Consider the following 23,967-nt stretch of genomic DNA (forward strand, 5'->3'; position numbering starts at 1 on the left):
GCGGTGTGGTGGATAGAGAGGCAGACCAGGAGTCAGGATGACCTAAGTTCAAATCCAACCTCAAACACTTCCCGTGTGACCCTGGGAAAGTCACTTAACTTACCTCAGTTTCCTCAACTGTAAAATAGATAATAATAGCACATACCTTGCAGAGTGTTGTGAAAATCAAATGAGATATTCTAAAGCATTTAGCACAGTACCTGGCACTTGTTTAAGAAATGCTTATTCCTTCCCCCTACATGCTGGCCTGCACCACAATTATTTCTATCTTGGGGCAGCCAGGCAGTGCAGTGGATAGAACACCGGCCCTGGAGTCAGGAGGACCTGAGTTTAAATCCTGCTCCAGACACTTGACACTTACTAGCTGTGTGACCTTGGGCAAGTCACTTACAATTGCCTCCAAAACAATATTATCTCTATCTTACAAATGACGAAACGACCCAGGTTGGAGTCTGCCACTCATTGTGACCTGGGCAATCTTACTTCCCCTCTCTGAGAACCTGCATCCTCATCTGTAAAGTGAGAATAACCTTTGCCCTTCCTCCACCCTCAAAGGGTGGTGAGCAGGAATAGCTCTGAGTCACCCTTAAAGCATTATAGAAACGTCAGCTGTTTTGTCAACTCTAGATACCTGCAGAGACCTCCCCCCCCCCCCCCGGAGTAAACACATCCTTCCAAATATATCTTGGAGGGAAATCTTACGGGTCTCAAGTAAGCCCAAAGGACGAGCCTGCCTGGGGAATAGAAAAAACGCTGCCTCCCAGGAGTCGCAGTTAGAAGCTAGGAAGATTCATCTTCCAGAGTTCAAAGAGACACTTACTAGCTGTGTGACCCTGTTTGCCTCAGTTTCCTCATCTGTAAAAGGAGTTATAGAAGGAAATGGCAAACCACTCCAGGATCTTTCGCAAGAAAACCCCAAATAGGATCACAGAGTTGGCCACACTAAAACAACTGAATAAAAACTCTGACTCTGAATCCTGTGTTCTTTTGAATATTATGCCCGGTGAAGGCCCCTTTCTAAGCTTGGTATCCTAGGTCCTTATCCAGCCAGAAGTTTATCCTTCTCATTTCACGGATAAGAAAGCTGGACAAAAGTTACTGGAAGCAGTCAAAATTTGAACCCAGGCCCTCTGACTCTAAATCCAGCTCATTTGTACTGTGTCCTGCTGTCTTCAAGTCCTAAGATCCCTCTGAGCTCATAAAGCCCACTCTGTGACCTGAATGACTAGCCCTGGCCTAAAAATATGAAGTTGCAGAACTAAAGTTAAAATCCTGGTCTTAGGTCCCAGGCTCTCTGCTGCCCTCTGCTGTCACTACTGAAACCCGCCGCACCCCCAGCTTCTCCGAGAGCCATCTACACACTCCGCCCCTTCCCAAGTGGAGAAGACCCCTGTCCTCCTCCAACCCGCACATGCTTATCACATTCCAACTCGTCTCATCCTCCTGCTTCCGGCCATTCCGACCTTCTGTCCATTTCTGACGCTTCAAAGTTCACTAAGCAGCTGTTACTTTTCTTTATAGCAACTCCATGAAACGATCAATGCAAAATTTATTATCTGTGTTTTACAGATGAAGAAACTGAGTCCCGGAGACTTGCCCGGCTCAGCTGACGTGAGAGCTGGGAATTGAAACCATCCATGTCTAACTCCAAAAATCCAGGCCTCTTTCCTGTATGCCACTTACCTCTCTAGGCTGCAAGCTGCCCGCGGCCTGGGACCGTAGTATCTCTCTATCTGCTCCAGGCGGCAAAGGGAGGAAAGCAGACGCTGGCCTCTCACAGCGCCCCTCCCACCTCCCTCCCCGCGCCCCTCCAACAAGCTGGAGGCATGCAGACAGGTTTAGTTTCTAGGTGTTTTATTGATGTGGGCTGTATGACCACTGGTTTCTAAAACTGCCCAAAACAACAGAAATGGCACAGCCGCTAATAAACACTAACAGAGCGGTTAGAACTGTAAGAGGCCTCACCTCTTAAAAAGAAAAGAAAAAGACGACTTACAAAACACTCAACGGAAGGTTAAATAAATAAAATTAAAACTAGAGACAATGACACAGCGGTCCAAACCCATGCTTCATTCTCTCCTGAGCAGGCACCGTGGTGTCCCAGGAGAAGAAACTCCGCTCCACGCTCTCTCCCAAGACCTGGGGCCAAGCTTTCCTTCCTCCTCAAATAATACTGACAACCAAAAGGAAAGGAAAAGGGGGGCTGAGGTGACTCAAAACAAAACCCGTCGGGGCCTGGGGTACTTCCCAGCCCGCTTGCCGGGGGTGGGGCGGGTTCCATCCAAGCACACATTGGTGATGGTGTGAATATAGAAAATATGAGAACCACAGCATCACAGAATTTTGGGGCTGGAAGGGACCTTAGAGATCATTTAGTCCAGCCCCTCATCTGACAGATGAAGAAACTGAGGCCTAGACAGAGGAAATGACTTGGCCAGGGTCACATGACCAGTCCATGGCGGAGCCAGGACCAGAAGGCTAATGTCCTTGCCCATACCGGAAACAGGATGTGGCCGCTGAGTTTTCTGACCCAAAGGCCCCACTGAAGGCCAAGTTCCAAGGACACCGAAAAGGTCACCGGACGTATGGAAAATACCACAGCTTGAAAATAAGCTGCTCAAGACTCATCTCTTCCCTCGCTCTCTTTCACATGAAAGTGTGAAAGCAATTCTGCAAATAGACTCTAAAATAGATTATTTATTCCAAAATCCTCTTTTTTTCTTTTTACATCGAGTTTACACCTCCTATCCGTTTCCTGCACTATGCCTGGAGTCTCTTTCAGGATGCAAAGTCCAAGTTCTTTGCAGGTCCCCCAGCTTCTAGGGGAGGCCATGATGGGCAGGGTCCCTGGCACTCCCTTCGCCCCAGGATGGGGTCAGATGTCAATCCCTTTGACCAGGGACGTCTCCAGCGTGATATTGAACTCCTGCAAAGTCTGCAGTACCCGGATCAAGGAATTAACAAGCGTGTGGTCCTTAAGAAGCGCCACATCTTCATACATCTGTGCTGTGATCGGACAGTCCGCAAGCAAGGCAATCCAGTGGTGTAAGAGGTGATCTCTGCCCAAACCAGGACAAGCATGGGGAAAAAAGGGAGAGGGAGAAATTTGTATGAATTAGAGTCATAGCCAGGCCCACAGTGCAAATCATTACATTTTCAGGGACTCCCCGGGGAACACAACACCACCCCAGAAGTTGACAGGCTGGTCAGGTGTTTTTTGTTGTTCTTGGGTTTTTTTGGGGGGGGGAGGGGCCAGGGAACTCATGTGTGCTTCTTTGCAAGGCTGTGTTAACCATCCCCTCCCCTTAAGTCCTACACTGGCATGAAGGGAAACCCTGGGGTCTCAATAGCTATGTCAACGGAGCTCAAAAAGCCTAGGAGAGATCCTACCCAGACCCCACCAGACTGGAAAGAGCTAAGTGAAAGGCCCAGCGATGGTACGTCTGTCAACTGAAAATTAGCCTAATCAAATTGGGAGAGGCTCATCACCCCAGGGGAATGAATTTTTTTGGCAACAATAATTCACAGACATCAAGGGGCTGTGATCTGTACCTATGCCCATGAAATCACAGATCCTTAGGGTAAATGAAGCCTGTGCCTCCTACCACTAGGAAAGCTTTTGCAGGAGACAGAGAGGGAAGGAGACAAGGCCCAGAATAAGGGCCCTCACTCAAATCCACACACTGGAAAAAAGAAATCCTAGAGGACAGATATTATCCAGACTACGGGCAGCCCATGGTTTGGTCCATCAGTATCACCATCTTAAGTGGCACTGCAGATGAACGGTGAGCTGGGCCCAGAGTCAAAGAGGAAATAGAAATGAAGCGGAATGGGATTTGGGAAATCACACAGGCTCTCAAGGATCCCGGGCTGCTCCCTGTGTTGTCCTTTTGAAATACAAATGGTCTTTTGACATTCAACGGCTACAAATCATCGAACTCCACGATCTCAGTAAAATCAAAACTGCAGGGTGCCGAAGGGCACTGGTGGAGGCACTAGTCAGTAGGTCAAAGTATAATGACGACAACTCACATGCAAGAAATTATGGAGAAGACAGTTTCGTGGGCACTTTAGACCAGAAAAAAGGGAGTGAGAGACAAAAGAGATGGACCAGCCGAGTGCTGGACTGGTACCAATCCATGGTATGTCAGAAGAATCAGAGGAAGGCCTCCCGCACAATGCATGGTTTCCTCATGGAGGATTTATAGACCAACAGAAATAAGGAATGCACAGAATGACAAGGCATGAATGAACCAAGACTGGTACACCAATCCCGGTAAGATTACAGCCCTACCTATGCATATGAGTAAGGGATAAACATTCCACCCTTCCCTCACTTCACCAATGCGGGTGTCTTTTCCAATATGGATAAAACAAAAAATACACCCATCTATACTCAGAGGAAATCTATAACACCTGGAAAAGGCCTCTTTCGTGTGCCTGAAGGCACATCTGCAATAGCCATTTTTCTGGCCTCTACAGTCCAGATGTTCCATCAGCCAAGCTACACTATCCAGCCTGTGGCCTGAGGGGGCATGCACACTTGGCTAAAGGCATACCTGGCTCCCAGACACACCAACATCTGGAACTTGCCATCTTTGCCGATGTTGCGGGGGGTGTTGTTGATGGCGGTGACAAAGCGGCAGAAGTTTCGGGCCCTCGTCTGCCAGTTCTCCTCAGGGACGAGATCGCTCTGCTCAAGGGTCTCATAGTAGGTTTGTGCTTTTTCTTTAAAGAAGGTGAGAAGTTTTGACCTCAGCACAGACATTCCTCAGTGCCATGACATTCCTGGGCTGCCCTGCCAGAAGCCGCTGCCTAGGCTCCCTGCTGCCTGGGGCCACCCTTCACATAGAAACATCCAGGCACAGTCTGCCTCTGTTTCTTCCCCCCAATTCCTGAGCACATTTCTTAACAGAGCCTAATACAGAACTGGGTTTTTTTTAATGATTGTTGTTCTCATTGTGTACTTTAAACATTAACACTGTCTCCCTCTTGAAATGACTTCATTTTACCTCATGGATGCTTTGCATTTACCTGTGTGAACGATGGACCTCCACCTCCCCAAGCCCAAGTAGAATGTAGGCTCCTTAAGGACAAGGATTGTTTTTGTCTCACACACACCAGGAGCTTGGTAACTGTTTGGTGTTTAGCTCAGTCTGTTGAACATGTAGGCAGTGTACAGTGCTGTGGTCACAGCTAGTATGTCATAACTATTTATTTAACTGACTTAAAATAGTTTTGGGTTTCCTGTTCTTAATTTTAAAAGTTAAGGGAAATACTTTCTATTTAAAAGCAGCACAGAACTACAAAATGTTAGCACTAGATGTCTCTACGTCTCTAGAGCTCATGAAGTCCCAATCCCTTCATTTAACAGCAAAAGAAATTGAGGCCCAGGGAAGGAAAGCAAGCTCACACAGTGACAGGGACAGAGCCAGGACTCTAGACCCCAGGCCAAAGGGTTCTCCCTCTTTTGTGCGGTAAAGAGGAGGGGGAAGAACTGAGTAAAAGAGAAAAAAGCCCAAACTACTGCTTTTTTAATTCAATGACACCACCAACACTGATTAAGTGCCTGTCTAACAGAGCGCCCCTGGCCCAGATAGGACCCCTGGGAATGGACATGGCGCACCCCTGTGGCTCTCAGCAATCTCAGCTGAGGGAGCTCCGCTAGGTCCTGGGGTTAGTTATGAGTCAACAACGGGACAGTCCCGGCCTTCGAAGACGTTCCACTGTACTTTGTAATGATAGTTCTCCAACCCTGTAGTTGGAGACCTATGGATCTGTAACTCTCTGGGAAAACCACCCCCAATCCGTCTCCTAAAGCAGATACACACACCCAGACATAAACATCCAATGACAGGGTACCCAGGCAGCTTACAAAGAACCTAAAGCTGGGATATTCTCATGCATGCTCCATCCTCATGGGGGAACCTATCTACTAGTCGACCTTAGACCACCAGCTGGCTCCTTTCAAGGCTGTGTGGCCTTGAAATCGCAGAGATGGAGGAAGCTCAGAAGGCATCTGGGCTAACTGCTACCTCGGTAAGAATCTTTTCTATAGTTTGCCTGACACTTGAACATTTCCAGTGACAAGGAGCTCACTACCTTCCTAGGAGCCTGTTTCACTGTAAAATATGTCCAACTGTTAAGAACTTCTGCCTGACACCGAGCCAACATCTGCCTCCCGGTAATGCCTCTTTCTCCCACCTGTCCCTCAACTGGCCTTATTTCCGGACTTTGGGGTCATACGTTATACCAGCTGTTGGTGTAACTCTGGTCTCTGGCCCACAATACTACAACCACGGTATGACCAACACAGTTAAGTGGGAATGGTTCACTGGGGAGGCAGTGGTCTCAAATGTGGGACTCCTGTACCCTCCCTTCTGTTTTCCCCTTCCCCCACTCCTGACCCTCACCTCAACTCACCCAGAAAATCCCAAATGAAGACGTTTTTGAAGAGCCGAGGGGATTTAAATCCGTGCTGAAAAACTTGCTCCAGGGCAGACACCAGTCCACACTCGCCACAGAGCAGGAGCGTAAGGCTGCCACGCTGCAAAACAACCACGAAGCTCTGGGGTCCCAGGGGGGCCTTGTCTTCTTGGGGAGCCCCAGCCAAGACTGGGCAGTTGGTAGGCTACCCACAGCAAGACTGAGCCTGACCATCAAGGCCCAGAGAGTGTACAGAGACTACAAGGCAGTCACACAGGGATGGCTGGGAAATGAATGAATTTCTAGTTGGGGTCAGGACAGAGAGGGCAAGAGCGGATGAGCAGGTGCTATGTCTCCCCTGGACTTTGGGGTCTTGTCTCCTTCTATGAGAAGTACAATGAGATACTTTCCTCTTCCCCACAGTGCTTGCCCCCAAACCTGCTTCTCTCATAATCCAATAGTGGAGAAGCAACTAGGCCATGAATACTAAAGCCGACCACGTGGTTTCGAAAGCCCCATCAACAAAGCGAGCCCCTCAAACACAAGTACTGATGATCATAATAGTAACAACAACTCCCCCTGTTAGAGTGTCCTATTATGCACCAAGTCCTTCTCTCATAACCCTATCTGGTAGAGAGGAATGCAGGCAGTGCATCTCATCTTAGAGACGGGGGAACAGAGGCTCAGGAAACAGAAGGCAGTTGTCCACACTGGCCCAGGTCAAAGCCAGGCCTCAAACCTAGATGTCCTCTGTCTGAAGCCAGGGCTCCCTCCCCTGTGTCCCCACTGCCTCTCACAATTCTGCCCCCATAGCTCCAGGCCACTGATGGGAAGACTCACCTCTTTCTCTGGTTTATGGAAATGCTTGACGATGCCATTGACAGCCTCTCCGATGGACTCCTGGATCTGCCCCGTGTTTAACTCTGCATGAGACAGACCCAAACCCAAGGTTCATTTTGGCCATTCTCCCACAGCCCTGTGTGTGTTATTCCCTCTCCTCCTCCCATCCCCCAACAGAAGACACCAGGGCTGCTGTTGTCCAAGACAAAGGCACCTGATCCAAGGGAAGCCAGAACTTCAGCAAAGGGAAGAAGGTCCTGCAACACAGGCCAGGGGGTCATAGGATTAAGAGGGAGAAGGGTCATCCAAGCAGCTAAACTGAGGCAATGGACCAGAATAGGGCTAAGGACACAACGGCCTAGAGTCGTCAGCCAGGCCCAAGCTGAGGCCTGAAGTTCAGCAGCCTTGCAGGTGTGAGCTCAAAGGACCACAAAGAGGGTGAAAGGAAGGGGAGGGAAGGGGTCAACTAGTCCATCCCCCTGCCTCTGTGCAGCGTCATCACCAATCACCCCAGAGCTCTATGGCCTGTCTGGCCAAGGCCTTGAAGAGGAGGGCAAAGAGTTCACTGTCCACCCTCCTCAGCAAAAGAATTAAAAGTGTTTGTGGTAGAGAGTGAGAGAGGACAAAGCAGGAATTGTCTGGGAGCACAGACAGTTTTTGAGGGGAAGTGGACCTGGGGCTCTGACCCCTATGGGGGTGGGGCGTGGGGGTTTCTGTAGAACAGGACCAGGCCTAGAGATTCTCTGTGAGAGAGCGGGAGAGTGCTCACAGTGAAAGGCCCAATACCTTTTCACAGTCCACCTTGCCCAGCAGGGCCAAAGACCCTCCTTTCCAACTTACTTGGCTTGTTACTGGGAGAGATGGTGACAAGCCTCCGTATCATGCTGGGTGACTGCTGCAAGGGAGGGGTTCGGCACTGCCTCTCGTCGGCTTCGGGGTGAGAGGTGAGCAGCTCCCCAACCAGGATCCTCTCCAGGCTCCCATCGTCCATCCCTTTCCCCAGCCACCTGCCACAGGGGAACCTAAGGGCACGGCCACGTGACGTCAGAGTCACTCAGGAAATGCCACACACACACACACACACACACACACACACACACACACCCATGGGCATACACATCCTGGGGCTCAGCTCCTCCAGCTCCTCCCCATGGGTCACTCCTACGTGCCTGCATTCCTACACTCCTGCCTCCAAGACTAAGCAAACCTTCTTTAGCCACCGGATAACAACAGCAGCTCCCATCTCAACCTAGCGATTTAAGGTTTACAAAGTACTTCCCTCACCGTACCCTAGTGAGGCAAGTAGCATGAATATTAACATTTCCTTATTGTAAACGAGGGAATGCAGAATAGGTATCACAAGGCTGCCGGCGGTCCTCAGATGTGGAATCTCAACACTGCTCCAAGCCCTCTCACTCCAGTTTGGGTAGGGTCAGTCCACCACGTCCATTCACACCCCACCCTGAAGTGTGGGCTGGGGACGTGCTTACTTATACGTGTGTCCCGTGATCTCGTTTCTGACCATCACGTGCTCCACTAGCCACTTGGCGTACAACCCCGAGTTATCGTGGCCGATTTGGACAGTGGTGAGCTTTCCCAGGTTCTGGTACTGCCGAGTCCAAAAAAAAAGAGAGGGGACAGTGAGGAGGGAGAGTGTAACAATGTAACCCTAAACCAGGAGAAGCAGGCCGCAGGACAAGGGCCACAAACACGACCAGGCCACAAACTTCCGACAAAAGTTTGAAGGGCCCTCCCGGACTGATGTACACCCTACCACAGCCACCACTGCTCAACACCAGCTCCAGCTTTTGGAAGTCCTGGGCCCAAGTCCACCTCCTGACCCAAACACCTAATGAGCTTTCTGGATCATGGATGTGGTGAAAAGCATGTACGTGAAATCATGCATGCATATGTTTACACATGTACAAATACACACGTGTATATACATGCATACATATATGTGTGTGCATAAATGTGTGTGTAAGTATATACATTAATATATCACATCTCATATAATTTGTCAGTAATGTTGTGTTATGTTATGGTTATGTTGTGTTGTGTTGTCATGTTATGTTATGTTATATCAGTCCTGACTAGTCAGAAATGAACTTCCTGAATCATCACATGAGAGGAAACTCTTTTCTTCCAACCTCAGACCCTCTCCTAAGGGGGATTGGGGAGGTGGGGGTGGGGGTGGCAAGGAGGTTCTGTGGATGCATGGGGAGGGAAGGTGTCACCAGTCCTCTACAGATAACTCTGTAGAAGACCCATAAACTCACTAGGCTTAGCACAGACACCACCATGTTCCTGACCTCCCTGGCCTCGGTTTCTCCCTCTGTGAAGGAGGAGGCCGGACTAAAGGGTCTCCAAGCTGCCTTTGGAGCTCTTAAAAGGCCGTGACCTCCCTGGGCTGAGAACACACCTCAAAGGTCATCTCCAAGACGTTCCTGGGCACCTGCAGGATCTGCGTCTCCCCCAGTTCTCCCGAGATGCAAATCCAAGGATTGGCCGTGAACATGGAGCCGCCCAGCTTCTTGCTGGGGACAATCAGGATGTGGTAAGGGATCACTGTGCAGGGAAAAGTCACAAGCTGAAGTAAGGCCCAGCAACACTAGGGCCCCCCACACAGCTGCTGCCTGCCCATCATCAGTGATGATGGTGACAGGGCCCGTTCACTTGATAGTTCCTCCACAACAACCTGTAAGGGTCTGAAACCCCTTCAGCCCGGCTGCTGGCCCACACCCGTGACCTCGGCACCTCCCAGCTGCCCACCCACACTGGTGACCTTGGCACCTCCACCCATGGAGCTGAGTAGGGAGAGCGAGCCCCGACTAGTGGTTCTCAGAGTCGTGGGAGCTCAATGGAGCACACTCTTAGCCACAACAGCACTTACTCAGAACTGAGAAGCTAAGGAGTCGTTCTCTCTCGGGAACAGCTGCTCCCATCAAATACAGAAGACTACCTTATGCAGTCACACAGATCTGACTCCCAGTAAGCAGCTCACAGGGCATGGCACCTCTGCCTTTCCCCAGCTTCATGCTGGACAGAGTTATATATGAGAGACCATGGGGTAGTGGACAGAATGCTGGACTAGGGGCCAGGACGACCTGTGTTAAATCCTGCTTCTGACACTTACTAAATATATGAACCTAGGCAAGTCACTGGACTTCTCGGCTTCCTTATCTGTAAAATGGAGGTGATGAGACTTTTCAGGACTGTTATGAGAATCAAATAAGGTAAGATCTAAAGTCTGAGGATCTGGGTTCAAGTTCCACTTGTGATGCTTACTACCTTTGTGGTCTTAGATAACACTTAACTTTCCTTGGCCTCACTTTTCCCACCTGCAAAATGAGGAGGCTGGACTAGATGTCTTCTGAAGTCCTTTCCAACTATGCAGACCTGATCTCAGAATCCTAAAGTGTTTTGCAAAGCACTAAGTGCTGGTTGGTTTTTATTTTTATTTATGTTTTCAAACAGGATGTAGGAACTTAAAGATCACCCCAGAGATGCTCCACAGGGGTCATGGATCTAGTCAGTGGTGGTATAATGTCTGGGACAAACTATGAGCTTCCTCACAGGGAGAAGGGATGAAAATTCCAAATTCTGCTGAGCCAGAAGGAAAAACGCCAGAAGTTGGGTTTTTTTAACCTTTTCTGTGGCATGGACCCATTTGGTGAAGCCTACAGACCCTTTTCTCGGAATAATGTTTTTTAAATGCCTAACATAAAATACAAAGGATTACAAAGGAAACCAAGCATGTGGAAGTACAGTGAAGAACTACATACACATATGTGCATATGTATCTTTTTTTTGAGTTCACAGACTCCAGGTCAAAAACCCCTTCACTAGAGTCTGCATCCAGAGCCTCAAGATTTTAGGATTCAAATATCTGCATTAAGTCCCAGAACTCAGGGGATGACATTAATAATAATTTAATATTAACATAATATTAATAATGCTGTTATTATTCTTCGCGGTGCTCAGTTTTGTAACTTTGGTTCCAAAGTATCCTCTCCTCCTCCCATTCTGTCCTCAGAACATCCCATCCTGTTTACCAAGTAAAGGAGCTGAGGTGAGCCCAGATCTCTCCTGCCTCCTTCACAATACCACACCGAGAGCCTTTCTTTCCTCTGCAGCCCAAAGTCATCCAAGTCTCCCTTTGAGAAGCAATGGCCACAGAATACCCTTCTGCAAAAGATTTTAAAAGGGCCTGGCGTTCCAGCTTTGTCATGCTCTCTTTCCTGAGTCTCTAAGTGCTCCATGGCTGAATGGTGCCCCTGCCTTCAGGCAGAGACTGAGAGGATGGTCACCTGGCCTACTATGTGTAACGACTGGGGCCACATTGGCAGCATGCTGACCCAGAGAGTTATGCTTGCCAAGCACAAGGTCAAACCAAAGAGCTTCAGGGACAAACAGCCATTCCCTCCCACCCAGAAATGGCAAATGCGTGCATATATGCACACGCGCACATACACACACACACACACAACACATGCATGAACACATACAGGCAGCCACACTTGCACATGTATACACACACATACACTCACACATAGATGTTCGCATACATACATGCCATGTGCATATATAAATATATGCTTATGTATACCAACATACACATGAGAATATATACATGCCCACAGTCACATATACACACACTCATATACACATACCTTCACACACTCATACACACACACACACACACACACACTCCCACACATACATACACACACACATAAATTCAGAGCATCAACAAAAAGAAAAAGCCAACAGGAAATGGGTTCCCTTTCTCTTAGAAAAAGAAAAAAAAAAGGGATGAGAGAAAAGTCTCCAAAAAGTTCGCCAGAGGACGCAGAGCAGGGATGGGAGGTGAGAGATACTCACTGATTGTCGTGAAGACGTTGGTGAAGCAGAAGTAGTCCACAGCGTTGAAGGACAGGAGGTGATAAAGGAACTGCTCCTTCTCATCATCGCAGCGCAGGAAAGCATAGCGCTTGTACAGCTTCCTGCCAAGAAAAGGCCCCTATGAGCCTCAGGGAGACAACGGGGGCCTGAGAGGACCAGGGACCTGGCTAGGCTGCAGGAGGAAGGGCCTTCAGCTTTTTGAAGGGTAAGGACAGGCAGCACTGGACTCAGCTGTTCCCTGTCTTCATTAAGCACTACAAGGGAAATGGGGTCACAGTGTAGTATCACAGGAATCACAGAGCTGGACAGGGCCTTGGAGATCTCGTAGTACTTCCGAGAAGAGAAAGGTGAGGCTCAGAGTGCTTCAGAGATGTGTCCAGGGTCACCCAGACAGCTGGCGCCAGGACAGGATCCCAAGGGTCCTGGCTCCGCATGTCCGTGGGCCCTTTTCACCAGGCCACATGACAATCCTTCAGATCACTGAAGGAGGAATCACGTCTTCCCAGGGTTCTCTTCTAGAAGCTAAACATTCACCGAATGCTTGAGTTCTAAGAGTTCTCCTCTAATCTAAGAGTTCTAAGAGACCTTTGAGGCCACCTTCCCATGCCTGAACAGAATCCTTCTACTTCACACCCAACAAGAGACAGACCAGTCTTTGCTGGATGACCTCCAGTGACGGGAACTCGCTGCCTTCCCAAGGTGTCCTTTCCCACTGGTGGATGGCACTAAGTGTTCAGAAGCATTGCCTTATAACAAACCTCAATCTGCCTTTTCCCAACTCCCACAAGTGCTGCTAGCTCTGTCATCTGGAGCCTGGCAGAGCAAACCCAATCCCTCTCCCCCGTCCTTAGTGAAGCCTTTCCAATACTTGGAGAAGTTATCACTTCCACCTCCCCTTCCATTCCCCCTATTTCCAAAGCTTCCCTTCACCAGTTCACTTAACCCATCCTTATGGTCAAAGTGCTTGACCATCCTGGCTGCCCTCCTCTGAACATCTCTAGCTTATTAATGTTCTTCTTTAAAATGTGATCCCCAGAATGGAACACAATATCCCAGAGGTGGTCTGACCAAGGAGGAGTACGGTAGGGCTACCATCTCCCTGGTCCTGAAAACTGCATCTCTCTTAAGGCACTTGAAGATGCTACAAGCCATCTTGGCCACCGTATTTCACTGAGACTTGTACTGCCCTGCTGGGCCGCTAAAAGTGCTCCTTCCTTTTTCAGATGAGCTATTGTTAAGCAATATCTCCACTGTCTTATACTTGAAGAAGTTGGGGGGTTTTTGAGCTCAAGTGGAAGACTACATTTCTCTGTATTAAATTTCACCTTCTGATTTGTCCCCACTTTCTGGCCTGGGAAGATCTTTCAACATCCCCAGTTCCTTCCACCAATCATTGAGTGGTAGCCTCAATCACCCTCCTCTCTCTCAAGAGCCCCAGCCTCTTTCAAATTTTACTCCATAACCTCTGCCTCCTTTGAGGACTTTACCATAGAAGAGGGAGAGGGATTACGTTTGTTCTGCCAGGCCCCAGATGGCAAAACGATCAGTAATGGTGAGATTGAGATTTGTTCTAAGGCGACCTAAGTTGGCCTTGCCAATTTCTGAACACTCAGAGACGTCCCCAAGCAGAATGGGGTATGTGGAATGGGCAGTGGGTACCCCTTCATGGGAGGTCATCAAGCAAAGAGTAGATTGTCATTTATTGAGTATGAGGAAGAACTGTTTCTAACCTCGCTATTTCATAGTCCCTGAAACTAATTCTCCACCCCCAAAATTCAAGAATTTAAAACAGATTTCTGACAGCTCATTTCTCAAGAAATGCCATGTACCCTGAACACTTGGTAAATATGAACTTAGTGAACTGAATTTTCATCTGAGTATAAAGACCTACCAAGCCATGCTGTTCTTAATTCTTAAAGATCAACCTAGTGATTTACAGAATATTTCTGTGCAAAGTTAGGGTCTCCCACAATACACAACTCTGAATTTCTGCCTCGACAAGGCGATGGTGGGGAAAACAGAATACAAAGACAGAATTCTGTGGCAGAATTCGCTGTGAATGGGCTATGGAAGGAAAGGAGGGGACACTGCAAAACCAATACCCAAAAGCAGAATGTAATAGCAGTCTACATGGCCCCAGGAGAGCTCACCACAGCCTTCCAAGCACATGCCTCCCATTCACCAACTCTACCTCACACCCATCATCTGCCTTCCCTCCATGAAGGGCTTGAGATCCCTCTTACTTGGTGAGCTCGTGATCTGAAAGCAGCTGCTTTAGGTGCCGAGAAAGTAATTTCTTCTCCATGCTCAGCCGAACCCAGGCCCTGGCCTTGCCAACATCGGTTTTGATTTCCCCGATGTTCTGGATGTGCCTAGAAGGAAAGTAGACCTGCTTCAGTGATCGCCTGAGGGAGGGAAGGGAGTAGCTGCCTGCAGTGCCAAGATGAGACTCCTTCCCACTCCTTCAAGTTCCTCTATGTCAGCAGATCTATGAGATATTGCTACAAGAGGCGTTAAGGATGAAAGGCCCCTTCTGCACCCAAGGGACTTATTTCAGTGGCTCAAAGTTGCTCCTAAAAGTCACTGCAGGTCTTGGAGTATCCTACTTTCTTAAAGCATGTTATAAGTTTCTTGAAGAATCTTTAAAAACCAAAATTCCTAAATATCTGAAGAACCCTACAAAAGTCTCGTGGAAAAAAAAAAGGCAACCAAGAAAACATCATAGGTTAGTCTGGACCACACATTGGTCAACAGAATGCTAAGTACTTTACACAAAACTCTTTGTGAATGCAAACAGACCTCATGTCCTGGATGAGAGAGATCCTTAAGGGAGGCATGGCAGAGCTCGCATCAGATTTCCTCCGTTCTGAATCCAATAGTATTCCTAAAAATAAGAAGTCAATTCAGCATTTCCAAAGAGCTTTAAATAGTTCCTCACTGACCAAAATGGGGATATGTATGGATACGTACATACATGCACAGATACCTCTCCCTAGAAAATGCATCTGTGCGCATTTGTATGATTACACACCACCTCGTGTACCTCCTAACTGGCCTTTGCCTCCAGTCTCTCCCCTCTTCAGTCTAGATCTTCCTAATGTGCAGATCTCATTGGTCAAACATAAATAAATCCCTCATTTGGCATTGAAAGTCCTCCACTGTCTGACTCCACCCGACTGTGCCATTCTCTTTTCACGGTCTCCCTCCTCCTCACACATTCTTTGTTCCATCCAAATTCACCAGTCCCTGATTTCATTTTCCCTTCCACCCACTTGGGAAGTGCTCACACAGAATGAACTCCATCCCCCAGCTCTGCCTGGTGGAAACTCTCTCTACCTTCAGGGTCCAGCTCAGGTGCCACCTTCTCCAAGATACCCCCTGTCTCCCAGATACAAGCATCCTCCCCATCCACAAATTCTCTGAGAGTATGCTTGGTGTGGACGCCAAGCCTTTTGTCTCCATGCATTCTCTCACATTCCTGCGTACACAGGGTGTCTCCTCTACCCTCCGTTAACAAGGATAATGACAGGAGTAGCAGCAGTACTCGTAGTCACAGTAGTGGCGACAGCTAGCATTATATAGCACTTTAAGGTTTGCATAGCACTGATAAATACTATTTCATGTGATCCTCATAACACCCCCGGGAGGTAGATGCTATTTTCATCCCCACTTCACAGAAGAGGAAACTGAGACTACGAGGAGAAGGTGCTTGGCCAGGGCCGCACCACCGGCAAGTGTCTGAGGTCAGATCTGAGCTCAGGAGCTCCAGACTCCAGGCGGCTGCCCCTCCACAAGGTTAAGGGCCAGGCTAGACACGTCCTCCTCGCCCGGTCATCTGCACCTCCTCATGTGAGCAGGCCAGTGCTTTACCCCTCTGAGCCTCCATGCTCCTCCCAGTAAGATGAAGGTTACCAAGGCTTGTTCTACCGACCCCACCGGGTTGTTAGGAGGACCAGATAACAGAGAGAAATATTTAGTAACTTTAAAGCAGAAGTGTTAGCCTTTGCTATCCCTCCCGTTCCTCTTATTAACATACAATAATAATTACTGCCATTATGACTATCCTCCTAACAATTATTATACCAACACGCTCTTAGCATGCTAATACTGTTGATGTGATCACACTCTTAATATCATTATGATTATTCCATGACTACAGAAAACACAATGCCAGTCAGTGCCGGTGAGCTCCATTCACGCGTCCCACGGTTCAGAAAACATTCCACAGCCCTTTCAGCTTCACAGAAGCAATGCCCTGCTGATGTGGAGTGTTTTATGTGAGAGATCTAACCCAATGAATCAACAAACATTTATGAAGCACCTCCTCTATCACGAGCACTGGGCTAGGCCCTGGGGAAAGAACTCCAAAGACTGAAACAATCCCTACTCTGAAGAAGCAAGGGTCACAGGTTCAGAGGCCTATAACCGAGTGGACCTCAAAGGCCATCCCATTCATTTACAGAAGAGGAGACTGAGGCCCAGGGGGGCGAAGTGACTTGCCCAATGTCCAGTGGCTGGTAAATGGCAAATTCTTCCCTAGAGAGAAGAAATCTCCTTACCTGAGGTGCTCAAGCTTCCAGACGTCAGCTTTCTTTGTCGATTTTCCTGATAATGCAACAGGTGCGACCACAGGGCAGACTTCCCCTGAAGGACGGACAAGCAGAACAGAGACAACAGCTTAGTTTCCAAACTACAAAGGGCAAAGATGGAAACCAAAGTTTCTTTTGAATTGTGAGTGGAAATATGAATGCAGAGAACCTCGGCTTCTCACCTTAACCTTGGCCACAGGAAAGCATTTGAGCTTGCTCTGGCCTTACCAGGCATGTGCACACACACACACACACACACACACACACTCTCTCTCTCTCTCTCTCTCTCTCTCTCTCTCTCTCTCTCTCTCTCCCCCCTCCCGCCCCCCCCCCCCCCCCCGTTAGAGTCCAGGAAAGCATGGAAGGAGGATGGCCCCAATTGGCCATGCTACAGTGGGGACTTCTGGGCAGGCTGGAACTAGAAGCCCCGCAAACAATCCAACAAAAAAAGGAGTGACCTGAGCCTGTGCAGGCCTTTCTATTTATCCCTTGGAATGGGAAGGGAAAGAGTTAAAAGACTCTAGTAAAGGAGATGCGTTTCAGAGTGAGTCATTCCACAGTCTGTCACCCAGGGGACCAGCAGGGTACAGTGTGAGAGCCCCTACACACACACACACACACACACACACACACACACACACACGTCTCTCTCTTCTCTCTCTCTCTGTCTTTCTCTCTGTCTCCGTCTCTGTCTCTGTCTCTGTCTCCCAGTGTGTTTCCACCCAGGGCTATCAGCCACAGACCTAAGATTCTTTCTGGCAGCTGGGGAGTGTGACTACTGAAGTATGGGGGGAGCGGAGTGTGGGCTCCCCTCCCAGGATGTAGCTACAAGGCATATCTCATGCTTTTACTTAATCACAGGCCCACAGAAGAAATTTAAGTTGGGAGGGGCCTCATCTAATCACCTTGTCTAATCCAAACCAAAGCTTGGGGGGATAAACCCAGGTATCCCATGGGCTCTGAAATTCCAACCCAGTCACAGATTAATCCAGTTCAACATGCTAGCAATAGGAAGACTTCAGAAGACTTTCTAGAGGCTGGAAGGTAAGAAAATGAGCTTTTCCTACAGGATTTAGGCACTTAAAAAATTAAATCTCTGGTCCCATCCTAACCCTAATTCAACGCCAAGCAAACAGCCCATATTAGTTCAGTCCTGCATGTCCCCCCAGGCCCCTGTGTGGTCCCTAAATAGCCCCCCTTTAGGTGAAGGGGTAGTGTAGCGACGGAGAATCATGCTTTCTGCTGCCCAATGGCAGGCAGGATAGGAACTCTGACAAAATTCTAGGGAACATACGGCTCCTTGGGGGCCTCCAGAACCACGCCTCATTTTTCCCATTTTTAAAAGGGGATGACACTTCCATTAGTCACCTCACAGAAATGCGGTGAGGTCAAATGAGAATGTGCAATCACTGGGCAAAGCAGGAAGCGGTGTGCAATCAGTGATGATAGCAGCTTTCCCTTTTTTTCTATTTCCTCAGGGCCTGGCAGGGGCATGGAGATAACTCTTAAGTTCTCAGAGACGGGGCCAGAGGAGCAGAAGCTGTGGAAGGCTAAGTTACCTACGAATAGTCACATACCTAGAACATGCCAGAGATGGGACTAGAAGCCAGGCCTTTCTGACTCTGAGGCTGGCTCTTTATCCACTGCCTCAGGCTGCCTCTCAGAAAGATCCTACTTTTCCTTAAAAGCCCAAATCATCATCCTCCCCCTCCTCTAGGAAGCGTTCCCTGACCAGCCACCTTCACAAAGCAGTAGCCCTCAAAGTCACTTTAACCATAACCACAGAGAACGGTCTGCTTCCTAACCTGTTTGACCTGCAGTCCATGGCTCCAGATCCTCTCGAGGAGGTCGCAGAGGCTAGCGATCAAGGTGTTCTCCTCCACACCGGTGATGTTGACCTCTCCATGGCCCAGTTCCACAGCCTCTCGGCCCATCTTTTCCACCAGCATTCTCTTGGTCTATGAGGCAGGTGACAGAGTGAGAACATCAGTAAGCAAACCAACTGAACTAAAGGTGCATAGAATGGCCCTTTATCTAGAGCACCCCAGAATCCAGGAAGGGAAGCACCTGGAAAAACAGACAGCATCTGTACCTTGCAAGCACATTTTCTATGTAATGAGCTGCCAAAAAGTCTGAGTGAAAAGAAAGATCATCGGCTAATTTCCACACAATGTCTCATTCAAACTGGCTCTGGGCCAGGCATCAAGAAAACTGGGTTCCAGTACTGCTTCAACTACTCACTGGCTGGGTGACCTTGGCCAAATGACTGCCCCAGTGTCTCGAGGTCCCAGTGAAATGAAGAGACTGGATTAGCCGATGTCTCGGTCCGCCACTCCACAACCAATCTCTAGCATTCTACAATTTACAAATTCCCCCTAAGGGCTTAAGAAAGCTTCGAATCATAGAAACAGAGGATTTCAAAGATGGAAAGAACTAAAGATCAGCTGGTTCACCCCTGTACCCAGTGACAGAATTCCCTGGGACATCCCTAAACTTCTTTGAGGCTATTATCTACCTTCCGCACTTTCTTTAACCCTGCTCTTTCTCACTGCCTGATACCTTCTCATCTGAGACTCAGACAGACCCTCTAGAGGCAATGAATTTGCTATAACAGGCCAAAAAAGTGTTTTGGTGCCAAATGGACATGACTGAGTCAAACCGTTCAATTCTGAATCCAAGAGCTATGAACGTTAAAGACAGAACCACAGAGATCCTCTCTAGACCAGCTCCTTCATGAAAGAAGTGACCAACAGCAGGCCCAGGATGCCACCATGGTACCCCAACTCATAGGCCAAGATTCTTTCTACTGCCTCCTTGGGTATATTTTTCTTGATTTTCATCATCACCATCTTTTAAGGTAAATAAAAACAAGTTATTCTTTAAAATGAGCCTATGGAAATCAAAAGTTTAAAAAGCTTTACATGGTTTTTGTAAAGAAGAAAAATCATTTCTCTATATAGTTTTAATTAAAAGTACTAAAGGTAATCATGAAGTGCAATTATAATTTCTAGTGATATGGTATATTAGGCAAGTTTTATAAACAAATCCCAATACAATATGCCTAAGTATCTTTTCTTGTCCAAAATTCTAAATGAGCAGGACCAAGTCAGACCTGAGCTATGAAATGAGCAAAAATAGGCATCATGTTTCTAAAATAGAAAAAAAAATAAATGCTTGTTACTGCCTGAAAAAGGAGGGCTTACTAAATGCCTCTTGGATGTATGAATAAATGAGGGGAGGTCATGTAATGAAAATCAAAGATGCTGGATGGACAAACTGGGTCCACACACTGGCCATCTCAAGCTAGGAAAAGAACTAGAAAAAAGTCTCCTGAATGTTGGATAGAGCCTTCTTTGGAAAATGTATGCAAAGACACGGATGAGAACAGCCCAACATGAGAAGTCATGGGGACCGTGATCTCCCCTGGGCACTTAAGTCTTCACAGTCTAGCTTCAGCCTACCTGGAATGCCAGGCTTGTTTCACAACAATGCACTCACATGCACTCACGTTCTCATGTTCTAGTCAAAGTGACCGAAAACAAGCATCCAACCCTTCACTCTGGGCCTTTTCTCCACGCTGGGAACACGTCGCTCCTCATACCTTCTAATCATGGATTTCCTTCAAGGCTCAATTTAGATGCCAAGAGAGCATTTTTCCCAACACCCTAGCTGTTAGCACTTTCTTCCTCCCCAAGTGATCTCGGACTAACTTACCTGTGCAGAAAAGAAATGCTCACTGGTTGACTGCTACTCCATCTCCCCCCTCCCCAAAAGGGTATCCTTACTGAGGAAGGATCTATTTCCATTTCACCTTTGCATCCCACGTGCCTGGACAGTGCCTTGCCTGGAAGCGTCTGTTTAATAGATGCTTGTTTAACTGAACTGAATCAGTGAAATGTAATCATGAGCAAATTAGACATAGATCTAGATACTAAAACTTCATCTCCCTACACACTGGAAGACTCCTTGAGGACAGGGTAATCACGCCTTATTTATGCTGCACAAGGCATGGCATACAGCAGGTACTTATCACATGTTGCCCGAACTGCATTTCATCACTGCAAATTTAATTTTTCTGCCAAAAGCCAACCAGGGAAGACACCACGTAGGACCAGCTACAGCAGGCGGCTAACACTCGGCTGATAACTTCACCCTTCCACATGCGCGTGCATGCATACACACACACACACACACACACACACACACACACACACACACACCCCTGATCACACACGTGTCCACACCTCTCCCCTGGACTGTACCTTATTGCGACACTCCTTCAGTAAGCCCTCCACAAACTTCCAGTTGGTCTGCGCGATCACCGAGGGCGAGAGGTTGGACAGCTTGGGCTGCCGGATCGTGCTGCCCATATTCCTGGCTTCTTGGATGTACTTCTGCAGGGGTACGGGACACAGGGGAAAGTCAGAATGAGGCTTCCTACCTTCCATCAGTTCACACTGTGACCTGCAGAGGGCAGCATCCCCCCATCCCCAGGACTCCAGCAAGGGAAAGGGCAGAAGGGGGAAGGGCAGGAAAGCTGGGCCAGGGTTAAAAATGTCCCTTTTGTGTCACAAGTGAGTTCTCATCGCTCCGGCCTCCTCCTCCACCACACAGGGCTGAGGGGCGGATTGCTGGGCCAGTTTTCAAACACTCTGCATCTGGTGATTTACAGAACTGCAGAGGCCTGAAATCATCAGATGCTGAATGGCCTAAGGAGAGGCTTGCAGAGTCTCCTGAGAGCTGCCTTTCAACCCAGATCCCGACACAAATCAGCATGCCCACCCTCCCGCCTGCCTGGCCCCAGAACAGCAGAGCTCAATGCAAGGCTGCGGGGATGCAGGGGGCTCCGAAGCTTGCTCTCCCCAGTCCCGGCCCCTCCAATGGAGGGGCACCCAGCCCACTCCAACCCCCCCTCCCCATCCATCTCCACAGCACTCAGTCACATCAGGCCAGATTTAAGGAACTTGTTGGGTCAAGACGCCCTCAGGCCTACTGTCAAGGTCCAGCTCTCCAAACTGGTATCTCTGCCACCACCTCCACCAGCCTTAGCTCCCAATTCCTTTCTACCTATTCATCCCACTCCCCTCCAGCCCAGCTGCCCAACTCTGCCCCTCCAGGGCTCGAGTCTTTGCTCAGGATGGAATGTCTTCATCCCCTTTTCCTTCCCAGGCTTTTCAAGTCCAACTTCAATGCTATCACCTCCATGAAGCCTTCCCTTAGGACCCCTGCTGGTGGGGACCCTTCCCAACCTGGACCTCACAAAGACCTTTGTGATACCCTCTTCACCCACGTCCCAGATAAGTGGCACAGTAGGAAAACTCTAGCCCTGAAAGGCCATCTCTGATGCTTACTATATACAGGACCTTGGGCAAGTCACAACCTCCTGGAACCTTCTAGCTGACAAATGAGACCCCACCCTGGCCAGCTCTAGGTCTAGGAACCACAATGTGGTAGGTTAATAGTGATTTGTATTTGTGTCCTAGCCCCTGATCAGGTTTTATTCTTCAAAAGGGCGGGGACTAAGTCTTCTCCAGATTTGACATCTCCTTTTCTCTCAACCCCAAAGACCTCTAAGGTACAGCAGTGTTTTGTGCACAGTGGGGTTTAATCAATATCCCCTCCTTCTCTCTCTCTCTCCCCTTCCCCCCATCATTGTGCCAGGAGGACCTGGGTGCTGAGATGAATAATTCATTTAAAAAAAAAACAACAAATCTTCAGGAGGAATCAGACATTTTAGATAAATCAGAGCAAATCCTTCCAGGATATAAAAACACTACGCCACCATTTCACAAAAGATGAGACCATCTACCAGCCCTAATAGCTCACGCCTGTCAGAATCTTTCTGTGCCCCTTGGAACACTTCTGTGAATTCCACACAACTATCCCTAAACCAGATACTTCACAGGACTGAGATAAAGAGGTTCTGGGGGAAAGGGAAGAAGAAGGATTTCAGATTAGAAGCAGTAGCTTTGGTCACATCAGGTGGACAGAAGTCAAGAAGTTTCAGCAGCTTCCCTTAAAGGTGATCATCAGTTTCTTCCATTCTATTCAAGTCCTGCACAGACCCCTGCCAACCCATTAGCAAAACAAATCTAGGTCCCCTGTTCTGGAACACTGTTCAGGCTCCTTCCCGGCCCACTTTTCCCTCCCTATGTCAGGGCCACCACTTTCAGACAAGGAAAGAACCCTCATGTTCACTGTACTCTAAAGGAAGCCCTAGTACCAGGGACTTCAGGACAGAAAAACATCCCATCGGTAGGAAGGTTAGAGGGGCCCAAGTGATCAAGTCTTGAGTCATGTGGGAAACATGTATGTCCAGGTGACAAGGAGAGAGAGAGAGGCGCCAAGAGTCCAACTCAGGAGGGCAACTGACTTTTCAGTGTCAGTTGCTTTAATATGCTAATACCATTAAATAACTTTTTAAAGAACAAGAAAAAAGTTCTTTTTTTTTAGTTTGCACTGGAGGACTGAACCATGAATAGCATTACCATCCTCCCAGGCACTTGGGCAGTCCCCCTGGAGCCATCTTAAGAAACCTTCAGGGAGCATACACATCTCCCACATTTATAGATAAGGCCCCCAAAGAGGAAGCAACCTGCTCACTGCCACCAGAGGGGGAGAGGAGGCAAGGAACCAGTTGTACAAATTATAACAGTCATTGAACTCAAAAAAAAAGAGGACGCTCTAGCCCCAGCCCCTTACGTTATGATGGTAACAGCTAACACTTTTACAATGCTTATGTTTATCATCTCATTTGACTCTCACAACAATCCTGTGATTTTACTGATGAAGAAACAGAGACTGAACAAGGTTAACCAACTTGCCCCAGATCACATAGCTCGTAAGCGTTCAGACGTTTTGAAGTGAGGTTTTCCTGACTCCATGTCTAGCACTCTCTCCACCATGCCACAGAAAAGGAAACTGAAACCCAGAGACTAAATTGTCCAATATTAGACAGTTAGTTAGCTGATGGTCAGAACTTTCAGAATTTTGTCTTCAACTATCTTGACAAAATCAAGAAAATTATTTTTCATTAAGAAACCTTTGTCAGTGATCTAGTCCAGCTGTCCCCTAAGAAGATGAGGAAACTGAGGCACGGAGAATTTAAAAGACTTCACTCTGCCCCACCTCACCTTCCACCTCAGTCACACAGCAAGCGAATGGCAAGGCTGAGACTCGAACCCCAGACCCCCTGGCTGGCTGGCCA

At 48.2% G+C, this 23,967-nt stretch overlaps 1 protein-coding gene across 1 annotated transcript in view; it reads right to left on the bottom strand.

Moving 5' to 3' along the window:
- Positions 1-1,837: 1,837 nt before the first annotated feature.
- Positions 1,838-23,967, bottom strand: part of DENND5A (DENN domain containing 5A) — an 88,583-nt gene continuing 66,453 nt past the window's right edge. Inside the window, exons 11-23 of the mRNA XM_036763571.1 lie at positions 21,023-21,154; positions 18,566-18,718; positions 16,731-16,815; positions 14,971-15,055; positions 14,415-14,543; positions 12,151-12,272; positions 9,689-9,834; positions 8,757-8,875; positions 8,107-8,288; positions 7,267-7,349; positions 6,424-6,547; positions 4,560-4,728; positions 1,838-3,059 (exon numbers count right to left, since the gene is read on the bottom strand). Coding sequence (XP_036619466.1) covers positions 2,876-3,059; positions 4,560-4,728; positions 6,424-6,547; positions 7,267-7,349; positions 8,107-8,288; positions 8,757-8,875; positions 9,689-9,834; positions 12,151-12,272; positions 14,415-14,543; positions 14,971-15,055; positions 16,731-16,815; positions 18,566-18,718; positions 21,023-21,154 — 1,713 coding nt within the window. The 3' untranslated portion in view covers positions 1,838-2,875. The remainder of the gene's footprint in view (positions 3,060-4,559; positions 4,729-6,423; positions 6,548-7,266; positions 7,350-8,106; positions 8,289-8,756; positions 8,876-9,688; positions 9,835-12,150; positions 12,273-14,414; positions 14,544-14,970; positions 15,056-16,730; positions 16,816-18,565; positions 18,719-21,022; positions 21,155-23,967) is intronic.

Source organism: Trichosurus vulpecula, chromosome 6 (genome assembly GCF_011100635.1).
Source record: "Trichosurus vulpecula isolate mTriVul1 chromosome 6, mTriVul1.pri, whole genome shotgun sequence".
Lineage (NCBI taxonomy): Eukaryota > Metazoa > Chordata > Mammalia > Diprotodontia > Phalangeridae > Trichosurus > Trichosurus vulpecula.